We start from the raw sequence: 25,640 nt of genomic DNA, 5'->3' as shown, positions 1-25,640 counted from the left end.
TAATGTTGATGAGCCTTTGTATGAGTGATGATAAATGGTTTCTCTAAGGTTTTTGGGTTTTGGTTTTTTCCTCCTCTTCCCCCCCCCCCCCCCCCCCCCCACACACACACACACAGAGGAAGGGTTCCTCAGTGTAATAGCTCCTGGTAGTCTTGGAACTCACTCTGTAGAGACACTACTGCTTGACTTATTTGAGTTTGTATACAAAATTTCACCCTGATTATTTTGAACATCAACTTTGAGCAGGGTAGATGATGGTTAGTCACCATTCATGCTTGAAGATAGAATATGACAGAATTTATTTTCACAAATGGAGTGTGTGCTCAACTGCCTTTTTTTCCAACCTGTTTTCTGTACACCACCTTTTTCTCCCTGTTTTCAATGGAATTGTTGCCATCATTTTAAAAAATTGTGACTTTTTTCCCCTAAATATCCAAGTTGGACATTTTCAGCAGACATTCCCGAGATGGTAAGGCTGGATTCAAGCAGCCCTCAGCCACTAGATTCCTATACACATTTGGACTCTGATCCACTTTGTGTGGCTTTCCTTTTTGCCTCTGAAAGCTATTTACTTAATTTTGAGACAGTTTAACTCAGGCTGGTTGCCAGTTCACCAGGACCATAAACTTCTGACCATCCTGTCTTCACTCTGTGGCACTGAGCCAACACGCATGTACCCAATTGGTGAAAGAGCTTATGGTCTCCTGCACGCTGTCCAGGCACTGTGCCAACTGAGCTGCTCATCCCATGCTTGCATACAGCTTATTTATCATTGATAAGATTTAACCAAATCACAAGTTAGGAGGCCACTAATTTAGGACTGTCAAATACAGTACCTTTGTAAAATCTAAGCGTAAAGGTCCTTTACACACACCTCTCTGACGAGCTTGCTTTCTCTAACATCACGGTGTTGTCAGTACATTATAGATGCCTTAGGCTTATGTAGGCACTAACATTCAGTTCAGTGTAAATTGAATTACTATGAGATGGTTGGGCCAAACTCTGTGAACTTGAACCTCCTAGTTGTTGTGACTGACTTTCCCTTGACTTGAAGTTGCGGATTTTCCCGTGAGTAGGAGCTTCTTCAGAAGTAGCCTCAGGCTTCAGAATCATTCAGAGTTCGTGGTTAATGATGCACAATTATAAGAGCTCAAAAAGAAGCACTAAAGGACAACATATTTTACATGCAAATCAATACTGATTTTAAAAGTAATTTTAATACTTTTTTAAAAAATATTTTGAACAGGTTTGAGTTTCCAGAACAGTTACCACTTGATGAATTTTTGCAAAAAACAGACCCTAAGGACCCTGCAAATTATATTCTCCATGCAGTCTTGGTTCACAGTGGAGATAATCATGGTGGACATTACGTGGTTTACCTAAACCCCAAAGGGGATGGCAAAGTAAGTGTTGGCCTTTTAAAAGCCTCTCTTCTGCTTCATGCTTCGTCAACTCAGGTCCTTCCCAGCCCTTGGATTTTGGGGGAGAAGGGAGTTGTGTTTGTTTGTTTGGGACTGGAGTGCTGTTTTCTTGTCTAATTTTCGACAGTGTGAAGGTGAATGGTTCATTACAAAGCAAGCTTCTGCGCTAGTAGTTAACACTACCTCACAGAATCTCTATCATGCACGTGACGAGTGCTGATATAGCAGTTTCCCTTGGCTGGCCAGGGAGGCTTCATCGCACACCATCATCCTCCGAGGTCCCTGATGTGGCACCCGGCCATGGTCTTTATAATGGTGGGAATGAAGGCTGAGTGTGGTACTCCGAGACAAAGAAGGTTTTCAGAATAGATACTTTTTTGGCTGAGGCATTTAAAATGACTTTCTCCAAGACAAATTAGAAGATCATTGTTATATAACTTTAAGTCAGAAGCTTGCCACAGCATTTCTTGTTTTTGTTTTATTAAAGTCTTCTATAGAATTGTATAAGTACAGCATGAAGTTTTTGTTTAATTAATTGTACTCTGCCTGTTAATTCTCCAAAGGGTTGGTGCTGTGTGAATGATTGGTCCAAAGTTGGAAATAGCTATTTGAATAGGTAGCAAGGAGTATCAGTGGGCACATGGTTCCTCCGTGCTCTGGGTCTTAGGAGGGTATGTGTGTGCTCCGCAGTCCCTACTGCTCAGTGCTGCTCTCCTCACATCTGCCTGCTTCCTTTCCAGTGGTGTAAGTTCGATGATGACGTGGTATCCAGGTGTACTAAAGAAGAAGCCATTGAGCACAATTATGGGGGTCATGATGATGATCTGTCTGTTCGACACTGCACAAATGCCTATATGTTAGTGTACATCAGGGAATCAAAGCTAAGTGAGTACCAGTGGCTTGTGTTAAACTGTGACAGCTTGATGAAGTTCTGCAAAGAATCTTCACTGCCTTGGCTTCCTGTCTGTATAATACAGTACCATAAAGCATAAAGTGGATGCTTTGTTGCCTGCCCACAGACATCATTTAAAAAACAAGCTGTGCTACGCTTGTGGGCTCCACATGGTCCCAAATCCTTCCACAATCTAGGTTATTAATGAAGACCTAACATGAGGCCCCTGCAAGGAGGGGAAAGCAGAGTTAGCACCAGGTGAAAGAGGATGCATTTGTCCTGCAGGTGAAGTGTTACAAGCTGTCACCGACCATGATATTCCTCAGCAGTTGGTGGAACGATTGCAAGAAGAGAAAAGGATCGAGGCTCAGAAGCGGAAGGAGCGGCAGGAAGCCCATCTCTACATGCAAGTGCAGGTCAGCCTTGGGCCAGCAGGACAGACTTGCTGTATGTGCCGGGAAGTGCCGTGGGCATTGGGTGCGGCTGCAGGGCCTCACCTTCAGGGTGATGTATCTGAGTGGTTGTAAGCTCAGCTTTCTATGCCTTCAGATAGTTGCAGAGGACCAGTTTTGTGGCCACCAAGGAAATGACATGTACGACGAGGAGAAAGTGAGGTACACTGTGTTCAAGGTTCTGAAGAACTCCTCCCTGGCCGAGTTTGTTCAGAGCCTCTCCCAGACCATGGTGGGTATCGCTCCTCTGCTCACACCTAGCCTATCGATTGATACGTAGCCATGAGAGACCCACTACCTTGGGTGATTATTCACTGTCTCTGAGCCCTGCCTGACTAGGAGATGTTGAGCCAGCCAAGCTCCTGACCCAGCAGTCAGAATCTTTAAATCTCAGCATCTCCTTCCTTCAGTCCCCAAACCTAAGCATGTAGTGAATCTCCGAGAAGGAGCTTGTGGGGACTGATTGCTCCTGTTCTGCCACCACCAGTTTCTGGGAGCTTTCTAAGCTAAGCTTTTTGAGCTAAGCCCTGGAGGGTCTTAGTAGTCCTGACTGTTTAGAAGGCACAGATTGTCGTGGGGAGAGGGTGTAAAGTTTGACCCTGTCCTGTTCCCTTGTATTCACAGAAGCATTCAATTGATAATGAAAAAAGATGCTTGTTGTTTTAATAAAAGTTTTGAATTTTTTTCAGGGGTTTCCACAAGATCAGATTCGATTATGGCCTATGCAAGCAAGAAGTAATGGAACAAAGCGGCCTGCAATGTTAGATAATGAAGCTGACGGCAATAAAACAGTAAATATTGTTGGTAGATCCTCGGGTGTCTCGTATGGATCTCTGCGGGAGGCCTGTCCTGCAGTTAGCAGCCTTGTGCCCCTTTGGGTTGCGTTCAGTAGAGCTGGACATATCTTCACTACTCAAGTGTAGTTGTCAGTCGCCCTGTCACCTAAGCCATTGCAACCTTCTAAACCCAGCATCTCTTTTGGAAATAGATGATTGAACTGAGTGATAATGAAAACCCTTGGACAATATTCCTGGAAACAGTTGATCCTGAGCTGGCTGCTAGTGGAGCAACATTGCCCAAGTTTGATAAAGATCGTAAGTGCCCACGAGCCACCTGCTACTTTTAGAGCAGTCAAGTAGGCTTGGAGTTCTCGTTGATATCAGCAGAGGGCTGAACCTTTCTTCCCTTGGAGAAAGAGCTCCTGGGGCATCCACACTACTCATTCAGACCCTTCCCCTTCCGTGTTGAGGGCTCGGAAGGAAGCCACTGGACACTGGCTCCGGGCTCCTGCTCATCACTCTGGTCTGATGGCTAGGCAGGGACTGCAGGCATGTCCTGGGGTCACGTTACAGATGCTTCTCCTTAAACCACATGGCCTATGTGAATGCATGTTGAAGCAGTCATGGCTATGCCACTAAACAGGAGGCCGCCCCACAAATCAGCTCTCTTTTGCTCTGTAAGAACAGACAAGGGTTCACTTTTGTGGAGGATACCCAACTTTTTTGACATAGTCACCTGGGAATTCTAGTCCAGTAGTCAGACTCACTTGTTAACACTGAGTGTCCTGTTCACCTCCTCAAATACTGAGTCATGAGTCCACCTCTGCCATCACAGAATCAGCCTCCTGAAGGAGCCTCGTGTCACTGTTACCTTCTGGGGACTTGTCGCTGTGAGGGGTTGTCACTTATCCGAAGCTTGCTTGTTAGCATTTTCAAACATTGCACTAAAGACTAGGACGCTAACAGCCTGTTCATCAACTTGTAGATGATGTAATGTTATTTTTGAAGATGTATGATCCTAAAACCCGGAGCTTGAATTACTGTGGACATATCTACACACCCATATCCTGTAAAATACGTAAGTCCTGGCTGTACTTCCTTTGGACTAGGTTTTGCTTAGTGCATTACAGTTGTGTATTTAATAGATTTCTTTACTCTAGGTGACTTGCTCCCGGTTATGTGTGACAGAGCAGGATTTATCCAGGATACTAGCCTTATCCTCTATGAGGTTTGCTTGTTTTATCTCTCTGTAGTCACTACACCATTTCTGTTTGGGAGGGAGGTGGTTCTCTTAGTCTTGAAAATCATTATTGCTTACTCTGTACTTGATTTGTGTCTTCTCTTTCTTGGTGGGTAGCATGGGTGTTGAAACAAGCTTTGCCTGTATAGCCCTGGCTGTCCTGAAACCTCAATCTGTAGACCAGGCTGCCTCCCAGTTGCTGGGATTGAAAGGCGTGTACCACCACCAGGTCCTCTACACTTTAGTTAACAATTACAATGTGTTTTGTGTTTTATTGAGAAAGTGCCTCAGATAATGCTAAAAGATTGAGGCTTCTTTATATATAGCTACTTTGTATATTGCTACATTGGCCTGCTAATCTTACTACCTCTATTTTTCCACCACACCCTGCTACCCATTTTAAATATCTAATTTTTATCTGTTTAGAATTGGGTATCATTAGATAGGTAAAGATTTGGTTTTCCATTTGTATTTTAACTTAATAAAAATGTGCGTAAGCCAGGTGTGGTCGTATGAGTTTGGAGTCCTTGGTTCCTTGAGAGGCTAAGGCTGGCATCCAGGGCCAACCTAAAAAAAAAAAAACAAAACAAAACAAAAAAACAACCAAGTAGACCCTGTCTCAAAAACTAAAATGCACAACATGTAGATGAAAAAGATTTGAATATAGAGAAGGCATAAAAACAATAACAAAAAAATCTGGTCATACAAGAAGTTCTTAAATATAACCACTTGCTATCTCTTCCTGTAGGAAGTTAAGCCGAATTTAACAGAGAGAATTCAGGACTATGATGTGTCTCTTGATAAAGCCCTTGATGAGCTGATGGATGGTGACATCATAGTGTTTCAGAAGTATGTATCCTTAGAGTGTCCTCCTCACTCATGGACACTTGCTACTCTGGGTCAGCTTTGGTATTGGGGAATGTGAACAGTGACCTTATTTAGAGTTCTCTTAGTGATACGATGGCGAGCACCTGCAGTTGTAGGACTTGGGAGGTAGAGAGGCTGCAGGACCCAGGAGCTACATTGCAAGCTTTGAGATCTGCTGGGGCTGTGAGAGCCTGTCTCCCAAGCCCAAGTTCTCTGATGTCCAAGGAATGTCTGTAGGGGCCAAACTGAGACATCTTTGTAAAGTACAAGTCCACTTCCTTCTCTGAAAGTACTTGAGACTGGCCTTCTTTAGAAGGTTCCTCTTCTGCCTGTATCCACACCTGCAGGCCTGTGCTGGGACACTCACAGCCTGAGAGTGGACAAAAGCTGCAGGCGTGGGCTGCTAGTGCAGGCACCATATGGCTGTTAGGGCCTCTGGAAGTGCTCTTCACCTCTGAGCCACCTCTTAAGTAAGGCATATACTTGCTGTGCCTTGCAGGGTACAAAGGTAGCTGCGGCAGGCTCCTGTAGCCTCTGGTAAGCACAGTCTCTCTTCCATCGTCGCACTGCTTACATGTGGTGTCGCCGCTGACATGCACTTGTTCCTCCCCAGGGATGACCCAGAAAACGATAACAGTGAGCTGCCCACTGCTAAAGAGTATTTCAGAGATCTCTACCACCGGGTCGACGTCATCTTCTGTGACAAAACGATCCCCAATGACCCTGGATTTGTGGTCACATTATCAAATAGGATGAACTATTTTCAGGTATTAAACAGGCTCCTTGTGGCTTCAACCCTTCCGGTAAGAAGGAAGACTGCCTTGAGACAGATTTTGAGTTTCAGGCTTCCTTATACTGTACAGCAAATGTAAGACCAACCTGGGCCACACAGTAAGGTGCCTCAGAGTTCTGAAAAGTGAAACTTGTTTAAAGGTTCACAACACAGAAACGATGACTATGTCTAAATGATAAATGCTATTTATATATTATGTATTATCACATAAGTATAATGTGTAAATATAACTACAGTTACTGATGCCACCATCTATCACATTATATTGTGCTGTATAGATACATAAGAGTTCAACTGACAACCGTTGTTCAAATAGGTTACTTCCATCGTGACACATGTTAAGAATATTGTTTTGTTCTGGCTAATAGAAAATTTCTGGGTATTTCATTTCAGGTTACATGTGAATATCACTTTTTTTTTTAAAGAAACTTAACTAAATAATGAACCCCAAGACTTATGAGCAAATGTCCAGCCTTTACCCAGAGTGCCAACCTCCCCTCTTCTGGTCTTTTTCTACTCCCTAGGTTGCAAAGACAGTTGCACAGAGGCTCAACACAGACCCCATGCTGCTGCAGTTTTTCAAGTCTCAAGGGTGAGTGTCACAATGGCTGCTGACTGGCTGCTCTTTCCTGTGTGCTGGGTTCCACCCGGCGTTGCGTGAGCACGCTTGACTAGGTAGATCACCTCTAAGTTTAAATACAGCTGTGTTTCATTACTGCCATCTTAACCACACGACCCAGAGGTGGTGCAGTAATTGTCCACCTCCTCGTGCTGGACTAGGTTTTGGTTGGCCCTTCATGCTTCGTTGGATCCAGGGTCCTAGGCAGCTCCAGAGACTTGTGTGTGCTCTGTCCCTTTACACAGAGTATTTTTAAGGCTTGTGATGAGAGACTAAGGTATGAGGAGCAGAAATGGGCTAGGTAGGCACACGGCTTTCAGACAGTGCACACCCAAGTCTGCTTTTGTTCTTAGTTGGAGTGTATTGTAGACCAGTAAACAGTTTATTCATGTGCTGTTTTCTTGCAGTTATAGGGACGGCCCCGGTAATCCTCTTAGGCATAATTACGAAGGTACTTTAAGAGATCTTCTACAATTCTTCAAGCCAAGACAACCTAAGAAACTTTACTATCAGCAAGTGAGTCCAAGTCAACAAAACTGGGTAATAAAGGGAAGGCTTGGGTTTTCTCAGGAGTTTGTTTAAACAAGTGTCTCTCTTTCTTAACAGCTTAAGATGAAAATCACAGACTTTGAGAACAGGAGAAGTTTTAAGTGTATATGGTTAAACAGCCAATTTAGGGAAGAGGTAAGCATTTCTGTCTAGTGTTACTGTTACCCTTTCGGAGCTCTAGAACTAAGAGTATTTCCTCAGTCGGGGCATATGGTAGTGGCCTTTGAAAGCCAGAAGTAAGCATTGCTGAGCTAAAAGGCCCCAAACAGGAGCTTGAAGTGTCTTTATGGTTCCTTGGCCCAGCAAGTGCCGTGTTGTCCTCGCACTGCTGCTGCAGCCTTGACCTAACCTAACCTGAGAAGATCCTGCTAGGAATGTGCACAGCCGAGCTGTGCTGCTCCTATGCCACATCTGTGAAGAAAAGATCCCGCTCACCTGGGCACCAGACCATTTTATCTTCATCTCCTTCTGACCAGTCTCCTGATGCTGAGAACAGGAGTGCTCTCAGGGTGACCCGGGGATTAACTCAGAAACATCAGAAGTCCTGGTTTGGTGGAGACACTCCTCCTACAGAGGATTTCTGACTGAATCCACTGAGAGTAGGCCTTTGAGTAATACCGAATCCTGCCTCTCCCAACTAGGACTAGTGAAGATGTTGGGTTTGTTGCAGCAGAAGTCTGTTTTCTTTAAAGACTTGTAATATCCTGTCATCACATAGGAAATAACACTATACCCAGACAAGCATGGCTGTGTCCGGGACCTGTTAGAAGAATGTAAAAAAGCCGTGGAGCTCGGTGACAAAGCATCAGGGAGACTTAGGCAAGTATCTCCTGAGCTGCAGGAGGGTGGAACAGCCGTTCACTCCAAAACCAAACAGCCCCATCCTTCTGCAGTTGCTTTTTGCAGAGCCCCAGCCCATTTCCCAACTTCTCGTCTGTTAACTGTAGTAAATGGGTATGATGCCTGGAGCAAAGGAACGGAAGGGCAGGATTCCAGACAGATTGGGTGCCCATCCGTCTTGGGTGGTTGAGCCCCATGCAGACTGTAAAGTGATTCTGCTTTCTGAGTCCTGTGTATTCCTATGGTTTTCCTAGGGATGTCAAAGACAGATGACCTTGGGACTGACTGGTTGGTTCTCCGAGTGCTGCTTTCTTAGGGGTTTCCACAGCAACAGGCAGGACTGCAGTTACTGCTGAGCCTGCTCCCTCCTGTGTTGTACTCAGTCACTAGAGACAATGGTCCATATGCACCCGGGTGTGGTGCTGTCACCTGGAGCTCCTCTTCTGAGCACCATCATGCCCGCGCTTGTGTCCCTACATGAGATAAATACTTCATTGTGCCATTTTTCTCCTTTTAGGCTGCTAGAAATTGTGAGCTACAAAATTATTGGTGTGCATCAAGAAGATGAACTATTAGAATGCTTATCTCCTGCAACGAGTCGGACTTTTAGAATAGAGGTAACTCACCTTGCCAGTCTTGCCCAGCTTGTGGGCCTGCAGTGCAGTGGCTGTCTTGTGCTGGGATGGGTGCCACCGTAGCACCCATTCTGCTGCACACAAAGTAGCTTGTTAGTTCATCGATTCTCAAAGTTCTCTGAGCTTAGTTTCCTCTTAGCTTTTAAAAGGGCTGCAGTATGAAAAACTGCACATAGCATCTAGTCCTGAGCCACTGCCTGGTATGCGCGTGGTGTGCTGAGCACAGTTGCCTTGTGCAGCCATTGGCACCCAGAGCCTGTCCACCCCAAACCACTGCGGCCTGCCTTTTCACCCTGTTACCCTTGGCCCTTGTGAGGGAAACCATGTGGGTTTGTCTTTAAATTTGTTGGTTCCAGGTGTGGGGGAAATGCCTGCATTTGTTATCTGTGTGCTGTAAGCAGAGCCCAGCACAGGGTGGAGTAACATGTTGTGATCCACTGGGGGTTCTGGGAATCACTTTGTGCTCTATAGACACCAGCGCCTACTGTACCTTCCAGGCCACAGCACAGTAACCTTCCTCCTCTTCTGTCCACTCACCCTAGTCAGTTCCTGTCACTTCCTGGTAGTGCCAGTGTGGTAAACATGTGAACCTTTCAGGGGTCATCTATATCTAAATGGGAGTGTACCCATTGAGTGTCAGGTTAGAATTTAAACTTAGCGTCTTTGTGTTTAAAATGTGTCTCCAGGAAATACCTTTGGACCAGGTAGACATAGATAAGGAAAACGAGATGCTAATCACAGTGGCACATTTCCACAAAGAGGTGTTTGGGACGTTTGGAATTCCATTTTTGCTAAGGATACACCAGGTAAGAGTTGAAAGGGCTGGGGATCTTTTATTAGAACCCTGCGCCTTTGAATGCCTTGCTGATCTCAGCTACTTGCACAGACAACCCTGGCTTTGGCATCCAGCACACCTGTCCTCCTTGTCTTCCCAGGGTGAGCATTTCCGAGAGGTGATGAAGCGGATACAGAGCCTGCTGGACATCCAGGAGAAGGAGTTTGAAAAGGTATTTGTGCTTGAGAGCCTGGCTCTACCTCAGTGACTAGCACTTGAATCCAGAGTGAGGTAGCTGGGCCGCTTTGGCGGGCAGAAGATAATTGGGGAGTTTTGCTTGTGTTTTCCAGTTTAAATTTGCAATTGTCATGATGGGCCGGCACCAGTACATCAATGAAGATGAGTATGAAGTAAATTTGAAGGACTTTGAGCCACAACCTGGTAAGAGGCTCTCAGGAGAGGCTGTCGTTTTGGACTGTAGGTCTTCAAAATGTACAGCCATTGGAAGGCAGCAGCCCTGGGATCAGGTCACTGGTCTATGTCCAATGGTGCTCTGTTGGGGCTGAGGCTGGGAGACTCTGGCTTTAACAAATGGCTAATGGTCTCTGGCTTGACTGAGCAGCCATCTATGTGAGGACTTGTGACTCTAGTGGTTACCAGAGAGCCTGAGTCTTAATGGTTTGTTCTTTGTCCCTGCCAGGTAACATGTCTCATCCTCGGCCTTGGCTAGGGCTTGACCACTTCAACAAAGCCCCAAAGAGGAGTCGCTACACTTACCTAGAAAAGGCAATTAAAATCCACAACTGACTTCCTTCCCGTGTCCAAGGCGAGGGACAGTGCGTGGGTGTGTGCCCTTTTTAACAGCCGTAGACCTCTGGTGCACGTGCACTCTCCCCGAAGTCTCCAGCAAGAGGATTTGCTGCTGATGTTTTATTTTGTTGAGGCTGTTCAGTTTGGCTTCTCTGTATCTATTGACTGCCCTTTTTGAGCAAAATGAAGGTGTTTTTATAAAGCTTGGATGCCAATGAGAGTTCTTTTATGGTAACCACAATGCAAGGCAGCCATCCGCAGCATGGGAGAAGAGGTTCCTAGGGGGTGAGTCCCTGGCAGAAGTCCCTGGTTGGCGCAGGCAGCCTGGCCACCTGCCCAGGTCCTGCCACCAGCCCTGCAGCTAGTCAGGCTGATGAGTAGGCTCGTCCAATTTCTTCCTTCAGTTAGACTTTCAGTGATCTGTGTGCATCTGTAAAGGCAAACCAGAGAAAACAGCCCTAGTCAATAGTGTTCTCCTCACCATGTCCGATGCTGGCCCTTCCTGGGGCTCCTCTCCTCAGCTGCCTGGAGGCTTTTTAATAACCGTCTCTCTTTGTCAGCTAGTACTGTAGCAGCCTGTTCACGAAGTGGAAGTGGATGCACTGAGTGCGGTCCTGGCAGTTAGGGGTCTTTTATACACTGAGAACATTGTCAGATACAATTAAGGTTTACTCTGTTGCCCATTGGCAAATGTAATGATCTGAGCAGGTGAAAAGTCACTCTAGGCTTCTGTGAGGACAGAGTGGACGAGCGACAAAGGAGAGAGCCTTTTAGCAAGGGCGCATGCTCGCTAATGGTTAGTACGCTGTTGACTTTGTAAAAAAGATAAAATAAAAAAGGAAAAATGGAAAATGAAATTGTATATTTAATGAATGAAACCTGTACAATTTGCCCTGGGAGGAGGCCGTTTTCTATTGGGTGAGTGCGAGTGACCCTGGCCGACTTGGACACTCTGCGTAGCTTTATTTGAGTCTTCTCCTTGTTTCCCTTTTTGTTGGAGCTAATGCCAGCTGCGTGTCTAGTTTGGAGTGCAGATAGAAGGAGCAAGCCACACTTCTTTCCCACCCCCAGTACTTCTGTTTGTTTCTGTAGCAGCAGTGTACACCAATTCTCCTGTATATTGCCTTTTTGCTGGAAAATGTTGTATGTTGAATAAAATTTTCTATAAAAATTATAATCCGATGACTGCTGTGGAAGCCGAGGGTGACTGCTCCCCTGGGAGCTTTGCGTTGAGCCAGGCTTTCAGCCGCCACATGCTTTCTCACCTGGCCTTTTCCTTTGGGTGGCAGTTTTTATTTTCTTTTTGAGACATGGTTTTGCCCTACAGGCCTGAAGCTTGCTGTGTAGACCAGGCTGATCTTGAACGCACAGAGGTCCACCTGCCTCCGCTTCCCAAGTGTTGGGTTTAAAGGTGTGAGCTCGGCTCCTGGCTTCCCATTTGGAGCTTGAGGGGTAAGGGTTTGTAAGGTGTGGTGGCAGTTAGGAGGCTGGGGGAGGAGCGGCAAGTCAGCCTGTGCTACGCAGACAGACCCTGACAAGAAGTTGGAATGTAGCTGGCGCCACAGAACTTGTCTAGTATGTGCAAGGCCCTGGGCTTCATCCCCAGTATCTAAAGAAAATGCAAGCATCCTCAGGTGGAATTCCTTGGAGTCTGTATTCAGACTGAGGAAGTGTAGGGCCTCTGCATGAGGCGTCTGGGGGAGGCCACTGGTGTGCTGTGGGTTACCTCGGGCCTCCTGGTTCTGAGCCAGTCTGTAACCCGACTTCCTTTCTCTGTTGCACTATGAATTGTGTGCCTTCTGATAACTTATTGTATCCAGATGAGTGGGGAAAGCAGCACATCGTGGGGGGCCAGGTGGGCCTCGATCCTGCTGGGCCCTTTGGCCTGTAAATGAGAAGTTACAGGTAGTAACAGGCAAGACAATGAGGACTGCTCACCCAATGTTGGCCTTTGAACCCCAAGGTGTTCCTGTTTCAGGGTTTGTTGGGGTTGCTCAGACTTAGATACCCACAATTTTTATTCTCCCTTAAATATTAAATGACTATTTTTCAAATAACTTCTTGTAGTGTTTCTTGTGTGCCGCATTCATTTCTCCATTCCTTACCAGCTCCCAAAATACAGAGTTCATTTACCTGATTTAGGTGGAGGTAGAAGCAGATTTCTACTTCTAAATTTAAGTATTACTAAAATGTGAGAAACGGTTGTCTTCCAGCCTGCTCACTGAATCCCCTGAGGATGCCGTCGGGTCCCTTTGCTCTGTGACGTGGGTGTTGATGTAGGGGGAGTGTGACTTCAGTGAGGGCTTGCAGCCTTGGTGGCTATGTGATTCTGCTCAGGGCATGAAGCTGGAATGGTTGTGCATACCAAAGTGGAAACAGGGTGATGAGTTCAAAGCCATTCCTGGCTACGCATCAGGGTCTGGGATGCCTGAGACCCAAGCTTGAAAACCATGGGTCATTGGCCTCTGTGGTTTTCTTCAACACTAAAACTCCCTGTGGCTCCTCTGAGGCCATTCCCCCTTTAGCAGAGCCTTGATTGAGCCAACTGTCCCTGTGACCAAGCACATCTGGCAAGGAGGAATACCATATTGCTTTCCAGCTGTTTGTTAGGGTAAATGTGCAGTTACATTGATGAAGCCTGGCAGGGTGGTGATCCCAGCCACCGATGAGACTAGTCTGGGCTACATAGTACAAACCCTCTCTCAGAGTAAAACCCAAGTCTGGTTGTGCCACATGGGGAATAGGTACAGCCCTTCCTGGAATGGATGTCTGTGGAAGCTGATGAGGGACAGAGGTCAGGTGCTTTTGTAGGAATTGGGGCTGTCTTCATGTGTGGGGCCCTCAGCATGTTGTCCCTGTCCCAACCCTGTGCTATCAGACAGTAGCTGCCCCCATGGCAGAGTGCCTTGTGTCCACTCTCTACTTCAACTTCTGGCTGCCTGTGGCCAAGCACCAGGAATGGGGCTCAGTTCCTAAGGGAAGGGACAGTCACTTTAATCTGTTGCACATAGTCAGAGCCAAAGTCCAATGTCCTCATTGGCACTCAGTTTGATCCTAGGGACTGCTGAGATGCAGTTCTTACAACCTGCTGGCTTGAAGGAGCTCCAGGGGACTTCATTTCCCAGGTAGGCAAAAAGCTCCATCAGGACCAAATCTCCTTGTGTCCTTCAGTTTTACTGTTGGTGGACATGGGTGGTTGTGAATGAGACCTGCAAGCTGGGACCCTCTGCTTTGAGATCATTCTGAGGGCAAAACTTGGGTATGATAGTCTCTGTCCCTCCCTGCCAGGGGTCACTGGCCCATGTTAGGTTATGTGCCTGGTCTGGCTGAATGGCAGGGCTAGATGGCAGGTCCCAGCTTGTACCTTCAACATGTTTGGAAACCAGACTCCAAAAGGCCTCACGGTCTCTGAGGTGAGCTCACATGTCCTTTCCTGCCAACCAGGATACTGGGCTCTTGGATGTTCTAGCTCAGTTTTCCAGGCTTGGGCTTGCAGTAGGAGGAGGTGAGGGGGTTGGGAAGGCACCTTTAGGTTCGTCGAGGCTGAGGGGTAGTGTTAGCCTTCCAGCTAAGTGGCGTGCACAGTGCTAAGGGCGCATTAAAGCTGTCCGACTTCTCTCCCTGGCCCTAGCTCACTGTCCCCAGACCAGCTGCAGGGCAGATTTCCAAGGTGGACCTGCTGGGCAGGGCTGGCAGCAGTAGGCTGGGAGTGGGCACAGAGGCCTGCCATGGTGGCTGCTGATAGCACAGCCATGGCACGCCACACCCACCTGTCCACTCCAGTGATAAGGCTGTCACAGAGGGTGGGGTGACCGTAATCAGCACCGTCCTTTTAAGCTCACACGGATGCCGAGTAAAGCAGGACCTTCAGGCAGCTGCAGCACTGTGGGTTTCTTCCACTTTCTATGATATGGGCAAGCCTGGGGTCTGTGGGGAGGGGGGGCTCACGGCCTAGGCACTGTGGAGTTGAAAACTGAGACACTCTTGTCCAGGAATACAAGTCAAAGCCCAACATGTTGCATGGGGGACAGAGAGGGACCTGAACAGGGAAGGGAGCTTTCAGGTGAGCTTGGAAGGGTCATCCAAGGCTTGCTTTCTGTCTGAGGCCCACGCTGACTTGGCATGATAGTGTGATCTTGTATCAGGTCTATTTCTATGCTACTAAGGTTCGAAGTTCTGAAGTCCAGTTTCCCAGTATTCCCTCCATTGCAGGTGGTAGACAGGCTTGGGGGTGAGGGAACCCCTCAGGTCTGGAGAGCTGCCTGCTTTGGGCAGTGTGCCTCGCCCGACTTTCAGGCTTCTAGCAATCTCAGCCTGGAATGCTTGCTAGCCCACCCACAATGCAACTACCCACTCATCTACAGCTTTTATATCAAACTAATACAGGGAGGCAGACTTGAGTTTCTGGCTGCCCATGCATTCAGTCACCAGACCGCCTAGGCCTGGATTTCTACCTCTGTCAACTGGTGCAATGCTACCTCCCTGTGGTGAGTATGGGTATTACAGGGAACCCAGCACAGATCAGTGGCCCATGTACCTCATGTGCCTGTCATTTCCCATGTCCCCCTTTCTCTTATTCAGATAATTTACTCGTTTCTTCACCCTTTCTACTCATATAGTGATAGCTACACCAATATAGTTGGTTTTTTCAAAATTAAATGGAGCTCCAGTGTGGTAGTTCACACTTGTCAAAACAGCGGTCAAGAGGCTGAGTCAGGAGAGGATGGTGAGTGCCAGGCCTGCCTGAGATACATAGTAAGCTCAAGGCCAGCCTGGGCAATTTAGTGAAGTCCCTGCTACAAAATGAAAAGGAGGGTTTGGGATGTAGAGTGCTTGCCTGTCATACGAAGCCCCTGCTTCAATTCTCAGCATTGCAAAGACAAAAATCCAATCGTTCTGAAACTGGATTTCCCTGTCCCTCCTTCCTGATCTTGCCCCTAATGCTCATCCTACCCAGAAGTCTCACCCACGGGCCAGTTTGAGGTCTTTTAACAACCACTTCCTTCCTGTTGGCTTCTTTGCACCGTGACCTTGGGAAGGAGTCCACCCCAGGAGAGGACTCAGCAGGACCCCTTCCTCCCTCCCCAACTTCTCTTGTAGCCTCTCCCTAAACTTCTGTTAGATCTTAGGGGTGTCAGGCTCATGAGTCTTCCTGGAAAAAGCACTGAAGGGATGGGCTATTCTGGGGTGCATAGAGAGGGTGCTGCCTGGGTGGGGTCCGGAGGGAGGTAGCAAGCACTGCACATGGCTCCAGGTCAGCTCATTGAAAGAGTATGATCTGTGAGTTCCAGGGCAGCAACTGTTGCTGTGATAAACTACTCTGGTAAGAAGAATGGAAGGGAGAAAGGGTCATTTTAGCTCCCAGGCATCAGCTTGAAAGTCACCTGATACCCACAATCAGGAAGCAGAGATGGATAACTGCGTGCTGCAGCCCAGCTCTCTTTTTTTTTTCACTTAACCAGTCCGGGATCCCAGCCAGGGAATGGTGCTGTGCACAGCGGGCAGGTCCTCCTGCCTCCATAAATATGATCACACCTCCTCCACCACGCCAGGCAAGGCACCTTGCCTAGACAGGTCTGGATCTGGACAACAGCAGCAACAGATTTTTCTTTCTTTTTTTTTTTTAAAGGGCCAGGCATTTACTATGTAACTAAGGCTGGCAATCCCCACCTCAGGCTCCCAAAGAAGTATTGAATTCTTGTCCATATTAACTGCATCATTAACTGTCTGTTAGCCACAGGTGAGGCTGGTGAGGGCGCAGCAGAGTGTGGGGCAGGTGGAGGGGAAGAGACTGGGCGAATAGAAAGGCAGGCTGCACTGGAGACCCTCCCCATACACCCACTCCTGCAGGAGAGGGCTCTCGAGACCCGGTGAGGTCCCCCCATTTGTCTGTGTGTCTGCACATACGTGGGTGCACCTGTGTAGGTGTGCATGTACATAAGTGCACAGTCATGTGGAGGCCCAAGGTTGATGTACAGGATCATCTTACTCATGTAGGCAAGGTCCCTCAAACCCAGAGCTTGCTCACATGGCTAGTCTCACTAGCCAAAGCTTGCTCTGGGAGCCTCTTTCTGGGACTTGGAAGGCTGGGATTACATGTGTGCTGCCCGCCCAGCCAGCACTTGTGTGTGTTCTGGGGATCTAGGCTCTGGTCCTCACTTTTGTGAGGCAACTCCTCTTAATTACAGGGCCATCTTTCCATGCCAACGCAAGGGCTTTGTCGGCTGCCCGGGGCATCCAGGGGAAAAGGCCGAGGGGCTGCTGGAGAGGACAGAAGCCTAGGGAGGTGGCCAAAGGAAGCTCAAGCAAGCCTGGGGACAAAGCAGGCTGAGGAAAGCTGCTAGTGGGTGGCCAGAGGACATCTGCAGCCCTCGGGGCTAAGGATCCCAGACTGCAGAGACCCACGGTGAGGAAAGGACCACGCTCTCTTGGCACTGCGGTTAGGGCACTGGTCCCTGAGGGAGCGGGTGTGAACCTGGATGTGGGTTGGGGGATTATACAGATGAGGTGTGGCTAACAGGTTTTCCCAAAGGAGCAGAAGCTGGAGCTGATAGGAAGAGGCTAGGAAAGAGGTGGCTTGGCTGGTGGAGCTGTGGCATCTATAATCAGTTAGAGGAGTCTTGTGCTCCAGCCCTCCTGAGGAAGATACCAACTAGCACATGTTGTGACCCAAGCTTACGTAGGTACCATCTATGGTACATGGACAGAACAGAGGAGAGTGGAGGGTGTTTACCATACTCTTGATGAATGGGTATATGGGGGGCGGGCACACATACACATGCATGCATACGTGCATACATATACACACATACATGAACACACATACATGGACATATAAACGCATATATGCACATGCACTCATACACACATATACACCCTGATGTTGCTTTATTGCTGTTTATAGTCATAATCCCAGGCGATGGAAGTAGTAGATCTGGTGATGGCACATGGGGCAGGAGTGGGTCACATCCATGGTGCTCCGTATGCAGAAGGGGATGAGACAGCAGCCCAGGAAGCACCTGCAGCCTCAGAAGCAGTGTGTGTTCACCTGAGTAGGTCCCTGTGCTGACCTGCACCCTCGTCACACTTCTGCGTGGGTCTCAGTTCTTTGGGGGCAGTTCTCCAGAGCTGGGCTGAGAGCTATACTGAGCCCTCTGTTTCTTGGCAGTAGCAGTGATGGCGACCTGTGTGGAGCCATTTGCCCTGCAGGTGGGCATTGTCCACCCCACCCCCATCCATTGTTTCAGCCACCCAGCTAGAGGGCAGACTACCCTGAGAGAAGAAACCAAACCCAGTCTGGGACCTCCCTTTGTCCCCAGTTCTCTCTGCACTCGGCTAACCCACCCTATCTCTAGCAGGTTCCCACTACTTACCCAAACACAAAGAGGCCACTGCACAGCAGCCAGGTGAGGAGGCCTGGGGTATAGGTGGTCACTGTCATGATACGGTTCCCACAGTAGGGACATACGGCCTGCACTGGGATCGAAGTTGGCATATAAGGTATGCCAGTGAACGGGCCTGGGGAATGGAAACAGGGAAGATGGGTCAGATCAGAGTAAGTTCCAGGGGAGCCAGGTTTACACGGAGAAACCCTGTCTCAAGAAACAAATACTAAAATCCTCCAATAAGTTTGCAGTAGAGAAAGGAAGATATCTCAGAAACTCTAGGTATGGCACCATCTCAGGTGAGCAGTGTGAGGCCCAGGCTCACCAGAGAAGGTGCTGTCTGCTTGGTGACTGGCCTTCTGGGTGCCTGAACATGAGACACAGGGAGGGGAGGCGGGTTCCTTACTTACCTGGTGGGACTTGGTTGTACACAGGGTAAACTCCAGGTGATCCTGGTCCTCTTGAGCTAGGAGGGTAGGAAGAAGGTGGCGTCTCCCTGGACTGCCTAACATCTGAGAGAGAAACAAGAGGCAAGGCCCCAGGTCTCAGATCTGCCGGCACTGAGCCACCGTGTGGCTGACACTGCCATTGTGAGCTAAGTTGCCCACAGTTATATATATTTAGGAGGTGGAGGGACCAGGAATTGAACTCAGGCACTTCTGCCTCCACTTATGCCCTCCTTCTGCACAGGGGAAGTGCAAGAGGTCTGAGATGGGCTATTTGGCCACACAGTGCCAAACAGGAAACATGGTTCACCCATTCCTCAATGAAGCGGGAGCCGAATAGTACAGGTAGGGAGGCTCAGAAAGGTTGAATACCTTGCATGAGGTCGCTCAGTAAGTATGTATTAGAGACCAGGTAGGTTTCTGACCAAAGGCAAGGGACCTAACCTCAGCGTGGCTCTGAAGTCAGGATATTTATGTTTCCTCTGATGCTTTCTGTAGCAGGGAGGAAGTTGAGAGAAGGTACGCATCTCCAGGCTCACTACCATTGTGCCTTGGCCTGCACCCCATGTCCAGTTTATGCAGTGCTGACAAGCCCAGAGCTCAGTGCATGCTAAGTTCTCCATCAACTGACTGAGTTGCATCTCCAGGTTCATTTTTTTAAGTTCAAATCTTATTTAGGCCGGGCAGTGGTGGCACACACCTTTAATCCCAGCACTTGGGAGGCAGAGGCAGGCGAATTTCTTGAGTTCAAGACCAGCCTGGTCTACAGAATGAGTTCCAGGACAGCCAGGGCTACACAGAGAAACCCTGTCTCAAAAAACCAAAAACCAAAACAAAACAAATCTCATTTAGGCTGGCCTGGAACTTGCTACCCTCTTGCCTCAGTGCCTGGAGTGCTGAGATTTCTGGTATAAGCCACCACCCAAAATGAAACACCATGTTGTTTGTTTGTTTGGGTTTTTGGGGGGTTGTTTTGTTTTGTTTTTGAGACAGGGTTTCTCTGTGTAGCCCTGGCTGTCCTGAAACTTGATCTGTAAACCAGGCTGGTCTTCAGCTCACAGAGATCCACCTGCTTCTGTCTTCCAAATTGCTGGAATTAAAGGCATGGCTTTTTTTTTTTTAAAGCCACCATGATCTGGGCTGGACAGGAAGATTCACAGAGTTTTTCTGTATAACCTTTAGGTGCCTGCAAGTGACCTGGGCTTGTTCACCAATGGCCTGACCCCAATTTGCAGGACCTAGTAGTTAAGAGTGATTCTCTCTGTTCAGAGCTTCCCCTCAGAGCCAATTTCCATGACTTCCCCTCACAGCTTCCTGTAGAGTCTCCTTCCAGAGCAGGACCAAGCAGAATAGGCAGCCCCTGACCATGTAGCCCTCCTGTCTCCACTTTGGGGACTCAGGGGGTATCAGTTTTTAGGCTTTTCTTACAAAGAAGAAACCAAACGTCAGAAATGAAGCACATGTGGCCAGTACTAGAGTCAGCCCAACTCCAACAGGGCCAGGGCGCAGCTGAATAACCCTGGGTCCTGTTTCATTTCATTTTGTTTTATTTTTATTGGAGATAGAGTTTTTCTATGTAGTCTTGGGACTCCGTTATGTAGACCAGAGATCTGCCTGTTTCTGCCTCCTGAGTGCTGGGATTAACTATGTAGGCCACTGCATCCTGAACCCTCTCGGCCATTTACGTGTAGTCAGTAGGAATTCCAAAGAGGAAACACTTCAGAGGTGGGTCAAACACCTTCGTTGGCCACCTCAGAATATAGGCAGCTCCACCTCCTGACCCCTGCCCTGTCCTATGTGCCGTACTGCCTGGAGGTTGTATTGATGTAGGAGCCATTAGTATTGTTTGGCAGATTCCATGTGATGCTTTAGGAGAGAGAGTGGTATGCTGGAGGCCTAACTTGCCCATTGTCCCTCCCAGGTCACCTGGGCAGTAGGGGTCAGTGAGACTCGGGGGAGGAGATGGGATCAGCCCCAAGGCCAGTACATTGTCCCTCCCACCTCTTGCTTCCTCAAGCTCTCACTCAACCCGAATGAGGTCCCTCACCATGGTCAGGGTTCTCTCTTGGTGCCATGAGAGTCCTTTGTTTCAGAAGTACTCATTGAGCAGACTCAGGGGGTTCCAGGTTCTGAGTGGACGGGCCCCTGGTTCCAGAAGTTTCCTTGGAGAGGCCCCGCTGGGGAGAAAGGAGAGCTCTTACAACTGCCACAGCCAGCCATTGTGATGTCTTTGGTGCACAAAGCAGGGGCTCTTGTGTCCACGTCCCTCTGGAGAGGGAGGGGGGTGCCTGCCTATGACTCAGCCTGAAGGACCCTTCCATACCCACTACTGCCTCGCTGCCAACAGCAGGTTGAAGCTTTGTAAGCTGAGTAGGGAGACCAGCTAAGACACGGTGATGTGAGTCATGATGGAGGTGCTAGTCACCACCAGTGTCCTTTCAGTTAGAATGTAGGTAAGTATGGACTCAGGCCTGGTGTCACTGGCCTGTGTGATGTCTTCACACAGCACTTCAGAGGCTGAGGCAAGAGGATGGAAAATTCAAAGCCAATCTGGGGTACATAATAAGTTCTTATCAAGAAGAAAGAAGAGCCAGGCAGTGGTGGTGCACGCCTTTAATCCCAGCACTTGGGAGTCAGAGGCAGGCAGATTTCTGAGTTCGAGGCCAGCCTGGTCTACAGAGTGAGTGAGTTCCAGGACAGCCAGGACTACACAGAGAAACCCTGTCTCGAAAAAACCAAATAAACCCCCCCAAAAAACCCCAAAACAAAAAACAGTAAAACAAACAAACAAAACAAAGAAAGGAAGGAAGGAAGGAAGGAAGGAAGGAAGGAAGGAAGAAGTGTGGGGAGCGTGCACCCCAGAGTTAACGTTGGCTGACTTCTTGCTTGGAATTAGTCAAGAGTGAATCTGCCAACATCTGTCTGTTTTTAGTTAAGACATGCATGCAATATACCTGGCCAAGTTCTTCCACTCCTGGCCAAGTTCGCAGATTTATGCATAAATCCTTGAGAGACTGTTCAAGCCTGGAGGAACAGGGTTTAGTCAAACAGTGTGTACCATAAACTTGCCAGATAAGCATTTGTGGTCATTGTTTAACCTCCTGGAATTGGTCATGCTTTGTGTTGCTTGCCTTTAAAAGACAGAAAATACACTTGCTGCTAGTGTGGCATTGGCCTGCAGTCCTCCCATCTCTGTCTCTTGCATCTTCTTTCTGCTTTTCCTATAATCATCCTCACTCTCCCAGTCATGTTGACTGACTGGCTCCTGCAAAAAAAAAGAAAGAAAAGAAAAGAGAAGAGTGAGCTAAGTGTTGCCACTGATAGATGCATACATACATACATACATACATACATACATACATACATACATATGCCAATAAGCCCAGTGCTTGAGAAGTAAAGAGAGGAGGATCACTGTAAATATGAGTTCAAAGCCAAGCTGAGTTGGGTCTTAATAGTGGGTTCCAAGTCAGCTTGAACTGCATACAAAGTTCTGTCTCAAAACAACAAACAGGCTTAGTTTGTAGAGTAATTGCCAAGCACAAAGCCTGGGGTTCGATCTTCAGCAGGACATAAGCTAAATGTGGTGACATGTACCTATAAACCAGCATCAGAGAGGTGGAGGTGGGAGGGTCAGGAGTTCAAGGTCATCTTCAACTACATAGTGGGTTCAAGGCCAGCTTATGCTATAGGAGACACTGTCTAAAAAAATAATAAAATCTAGTCACATGGTCTACACCTACATACTCACAAACCTGTGTGTGCCTTCTCGGAGTCCAGTCAGCCTCCCCTGCTGGTTTAGCTCCAGGAACCCAGGGAGAGCTTACCTCTCCTTAACTCTGTTCCTTACCATGCATCTGAAGGATGGGTATAATTGCAACCTTGGTGGGGGTTTTATATATTTGTGAGATAGGGCTGGAACTTGCTCTGTAACCTAGGCTGGCCAGGCACTCACAGTCTTCCTGCCCTAGATTCTAAGTGCAGAAGCCCTTCTCCCAGTGGGCTTCTCTAAGAGTGGCACCACACCCAGTATTCTCAGTGCTGGGGATCTGCCCAGGGCTTTGTGCATTCAAGATAAGCGCTCTACCCACTGAGCCACATCTCTAGCATGGGCAGTTGGCCAATGCCCGGCCGTCTTTTGCTATAAGGAACTTAAGCATCCAAAAACTTGGGTGGTGGCAGTCATGAAAGTAATCCATCTCAGGCCCCTGGAAACAGCTGTGTGACCGTGCTGATGAGGGTGGGATTAAGGTGGAAGAGCAGTGAACTGCTCACTGCACAATCATTTCAGTATCTCTGCACATCTGAATATTGTAAATTAGGTTTAAGGTTAACGTACAAAGTGAATGGGCATTTGAAGTTCATGGTGTTGCTAGACAGGCTCAAACTTGTTACACAGCTGAAAGTGATGAGCTCTTGTCCCCCTGCCTCTGATTCCTAAGTGCTGGGATTATGGGTCTACACCACCACAACTGTTTCTATGTGGTTGCGAGGCTGGAACCCAGGGTCTTGTGCACATCCAGTGTTCTCAGTTTCATGTTTCTTGCTGTGATAAATACCCTAACACGAGAAACTTGAAGGGCAGGGTTTGCTTCAGCTTCAAGTTCAAGGGACAGTCCACCACGGCAGAGAAGTCAGGGTGGCTTGAAAGGGCTGGACAGCTTAAGTCTACAGCAAGGAAAACTGACACCCACTGTGACGCTCAGCCCTTTGTGTCTGCAGCTCACAGCTTGGGATCCTGCCAGGGCACACAGGGCACGGTCGCCACCCACTGTGGGCTGGACTTTCCACCCCAGTCAAGGTAATCAAGATAATTTCCCAGTAAATAAAACTAGTAGGATGTCATCTGTGTTGGTTTTGTTTTGCTTTGCTTTTGGTTTTTTTAAAAATATTAATTTATTTTATTTTATGTATATGAGTACACTGTAGCTGTACAGATGGTTGTGAGCCTTTATGTAGTTGTTGGGAATTGAAATTTTTAGGACCTCTGCTTGCTCTAATCAACCCTGATCAACCCTGTTCCCTCCAGTCGGCCCTGTTCCCTCTGGCCCAAAGATTTACTTATTATTATATGTAAGTACACTGTAGCTGACTTCAGTAGCACCAGAAGAGGGCGTCAGATCTCATTATGGTGGTTGTGAGCCACCATGTGGTTGCTGGCATTTGAACTCAGGACCTTCAGTAGAGCAGTCAGTGCTCTTACCTGCTGAGCCATTTCGCCAGCTCGCTTTTTGTTTTGTTTGTTTTGTTTTGTTTTGTTTTTTTTTAAGACAGGGTTTCTCTGTGTAGCCATGGGTGTCCTGGAACTCCCTCTGTAGACCAGGCCTTGAACTCAGATGTCTGCCTGCCTCTGCCTCCTGAGTGCTGGGATTAAAGGCGTTCGCCACCACTGCTATCCGGATGCCAGTTTTAGATCACCGTTTTCATTCATTTGTTTTGTTTTAGACAGAGTCTTGTGGGGCCCAGGCTCCCCTTGATTTGTGCTGATCTTTCTGTCTCAGCCTCCGAGTGCTGAATTACAGTTTTTTACCCTGCCTGGAGTCCTCTGGATGCCATGGTCTGAGGCCTAGGGTTCTTATGTCCACTGGAATGTCGCTTCTTGGGATAGAAATAGGGGCTGCCTGCTCTAAGGATCCTGTTCTTGACACGGGGTCACACAGGTCTCAGGCTGGCCTCAGACAGAGATTACAGGCAGGCTAGCACCTGGCTGTGTGTAGTGCTGGGGATTTAACCCAGGGCTTCGTGAATGCTACACAAGCACTTACAGACTGAGCTAGATCCAGTGCAAGGATTTTGAGGATCTCATTCCCTCTGACACAGGCTTGGGTTTCATGAGATGGGTATGAACTGGGAAGTATGAATGAACTATGGAATTATGAATGAAGGGAGGGTGTGCCCTGACAATTCTAACCCTCAACCACCAGGGGGAGACCAGCATGCCATAAATCGGCCTAGGACTTCATTTGCCTTGATGGTAAGTCCCACTCTCACCCAGTAACCCTCAGACAAGGCTGGGAGAGGTAAGGATTCATAAGAGGGGTCAAGAAGCCAGCCCAAAGTCACGAGCTAGATCTCAGCCTGCTAAGGCTGCTTAACCCCATCTTTCAGCCTGCTCATTCTTTCTCCCAGGAGGACCCAGTGCGCGCTGGGGAATGAGAAAGAAGGACTCCGGAAAGTGCTATAACCATCGCACAGGGCACACTGTGTGGGCTGGGTATAGGAGGGGCTACAGAAGGTCAGGGAGGACTCCCCTGGGGAGCACCAATGAGATGGCTCAGCATGGGGAAAATATGTATAGTCCAGAGCAAGCACTGGGTCTCTTCAGAGGAAAGAACACTGAGCTATAATAACTAGAGGGGAGGTACCTGGGGAGATCTGGAGGACAGAGTTCCAGCAGAGGGGACAGGGTGGAAAGGCTCTAAAATGAGATGGGGCATCGTGGTACATGCATGTCTTTAATCCCAGCACTCAGGAGGCAGAGGCAAGCGATCTCCATCTCCATGAGTTTGTCAGCCTGGTAGTTATCAGCAAGTTCCAGACCTGCCAGGGCTACATATGGGGAGCTTGAAAAACAAACCAAAAAAGCCTTAAGATGCCACTGTACTGGAGTACAGAGAGGGATATGTGTTTGGACTAGGACTCTGTTCTTAGATGACATGTTGCCTTGCAAAGGGCTAAGCACAGGTAGGTGACCACCTGGGAGGAAGTGGCTCCAACAGAGAAAAGGTGATTCATGTCCTGCGTGTGTGTGTGTGTGTGTGTGTGTGTGTTGGGGGTGGGGGGCTTTGTCCTCAATGGCTCAAGGAAGTCACGCTTTGGTGAATCCTAGGAACCCAAGTTCAACTCCTGATATGTGGACTGATGGGAGAGGTGCACTAAATCACCACTGTGTGCACAAGGAGAGTGTAGCATCCTGGTCATAATAAGACTCAGACCCTGGTAGCCACGGTTCATCCTAGGACCACACTGAGAAGTGTATCAAATGTGGTTGAAAAAGCAGTAGGGGTTGGCCAGATGGTTTAGCAGGTAAAGGTGCTTGCGGCCAAGCCCAATAACTTGAATTCAATCCCTGGCCACATATGCTCACTCACCTAACACACAAAATAAAAATGTAATAAAAAGCAAACCGCCATCATC

General features: G+C 48.1%; 2 protein-coding genes across 9 annotated transcripts in view; one reads left to right on the top strand and one right to left on the bottom strand.

The window, feature by feature from the left end:
- Usp7 (ubiquitin specific peptidase 7) overlaps positions 1-12,727 on the top strand; it is a 68,346-nt gene extending 55,619 nt beyond the window's left edge. For 4 of the 5 annotated variants that reach the window (XM_006522138.3, XM_006522141.3, XM_006522139.3 and 1 more), the window contains 19 exons: positions 1,247-1,403; positions 2,162-2,306; positions 2,599-2,729; positions 2,863-2,997; positions 3,455-3,556; positions 3,754-3,859; positions 4,530-4,622; positions 4,705-4,772; positions 5,533-5,633; positions 6,265-6,418; positions 6,969-7,036; positions 7,471-7,579; positions 7,670-7,747; positions 8,331-8,431; positions 8,970-9,069; positions 9,774-9,893; positions 10,023-10,094; positions 10,213-10,303; positions 10,563-12,574. In XM_006522138.3, coding sequence (XP_006522201.1) covers positions 1,247-1,403; positions 2,162-2,306; positions 2,599-2,729; positions 2,863-2,997; positions 3,455-3,556; positions 3,754-3,859; positions 4,530-4,622; positions 4,705-4,772; positions 5,533-5,633; positions 6,265-6,418; positions 6,969-7,036; positions 7,471-7,579; positions 7,670-7,747; positions 8,331-8,431; positions 8,970-9,069; positions 9,774-9,893; positions 10,023-10,094; positions 10,213-10,303; positions 10,563-10,669 — 2,038 coding nt within the window. In that variant the 3' untranslated portion in view covers positions 10,670-12,574. Of the gene's footprint in view, positions 1-1,246; positions 1,404-2,161; positions 2,307-2,598; positions 2,730-2,862; positions 2,998-3,454; positions 3,557-3,753; positions 3,860-4,529; positions 4,623-4,704; positions 4,773-5,532; positions 5,634-6,264; positions 6,419-6,968; positions 7,037-7,470; positions 7,580-7,669; positions 7,748-8,330; positions 8,432-8,969; positions 9,070-9,773; positions 9,894-10,022; positions 10,095-10,212; positions 10,304-10,562 lie in introns of all 5 variants that reach the window. The other variant, NM_001003918.2, reaches the window with a different exon arrangement.
- Positions 12,728-17,543: 4,816 nt separating this feature from the next.
- On the bottom strand, positions 17,544-21,530 carry Gm5767 (predicted gene 5767). 4 transcript variants are annotated; one of them, XM_030249172.1, is made up of 4 exons: positions 21,458-21,530; positions 18,468-18,569; positions 18,046-18,190; positions 17,544-17,856 (listed from the first exon to the last, which is right to left on the bottom strand). In XM_030249172.1, the coding sequence occupies exons 1-4, from the start codon at positions 21,501-21,503 to the stop codon at positions 17,754-17,756; spliced, it is 396 nt and encodes a 131-aa protein (XP_030105032.1). In that variant the 5' UTR covers positions 21,504-21,530; the 3' UTR covers positions 17,544-17,753. The 4 variants fall into 4 exon arrangements, with proteins under 4 accessions (XP_030105032.1, XP_030105031.1, XP_030105033.1 ...); XM_030249171.1 differs by having other exon boundaries at positions 17,544-17,691; positions 21,458-21,525; XM_030249173.1 differs by lacking the exon at positions 21,458-21,530 and adding an exon at positions 20,551-20,705.
- Positions 21,531-25,640: the final 4,110 nt, after the last annotated feature.

This window comes from Mus musculus, chromosome 16, assembly GCF_000001635.26.
Source record: "Mus musculus strain C57BL/6J chromosome 16, GRCm38.p6 C57BL/6J".
Lineage (NCBI taxonomy): Eukaryota > Metazoa > Chordata > Mammalia > Rodentia > Muridae > Mus > Mus musculus.
The sequence above is the reverse complement of the archived record's forward strand: the minus strand, read 5'-3'. Positions and strand labels throughout refer to the sequence as shown.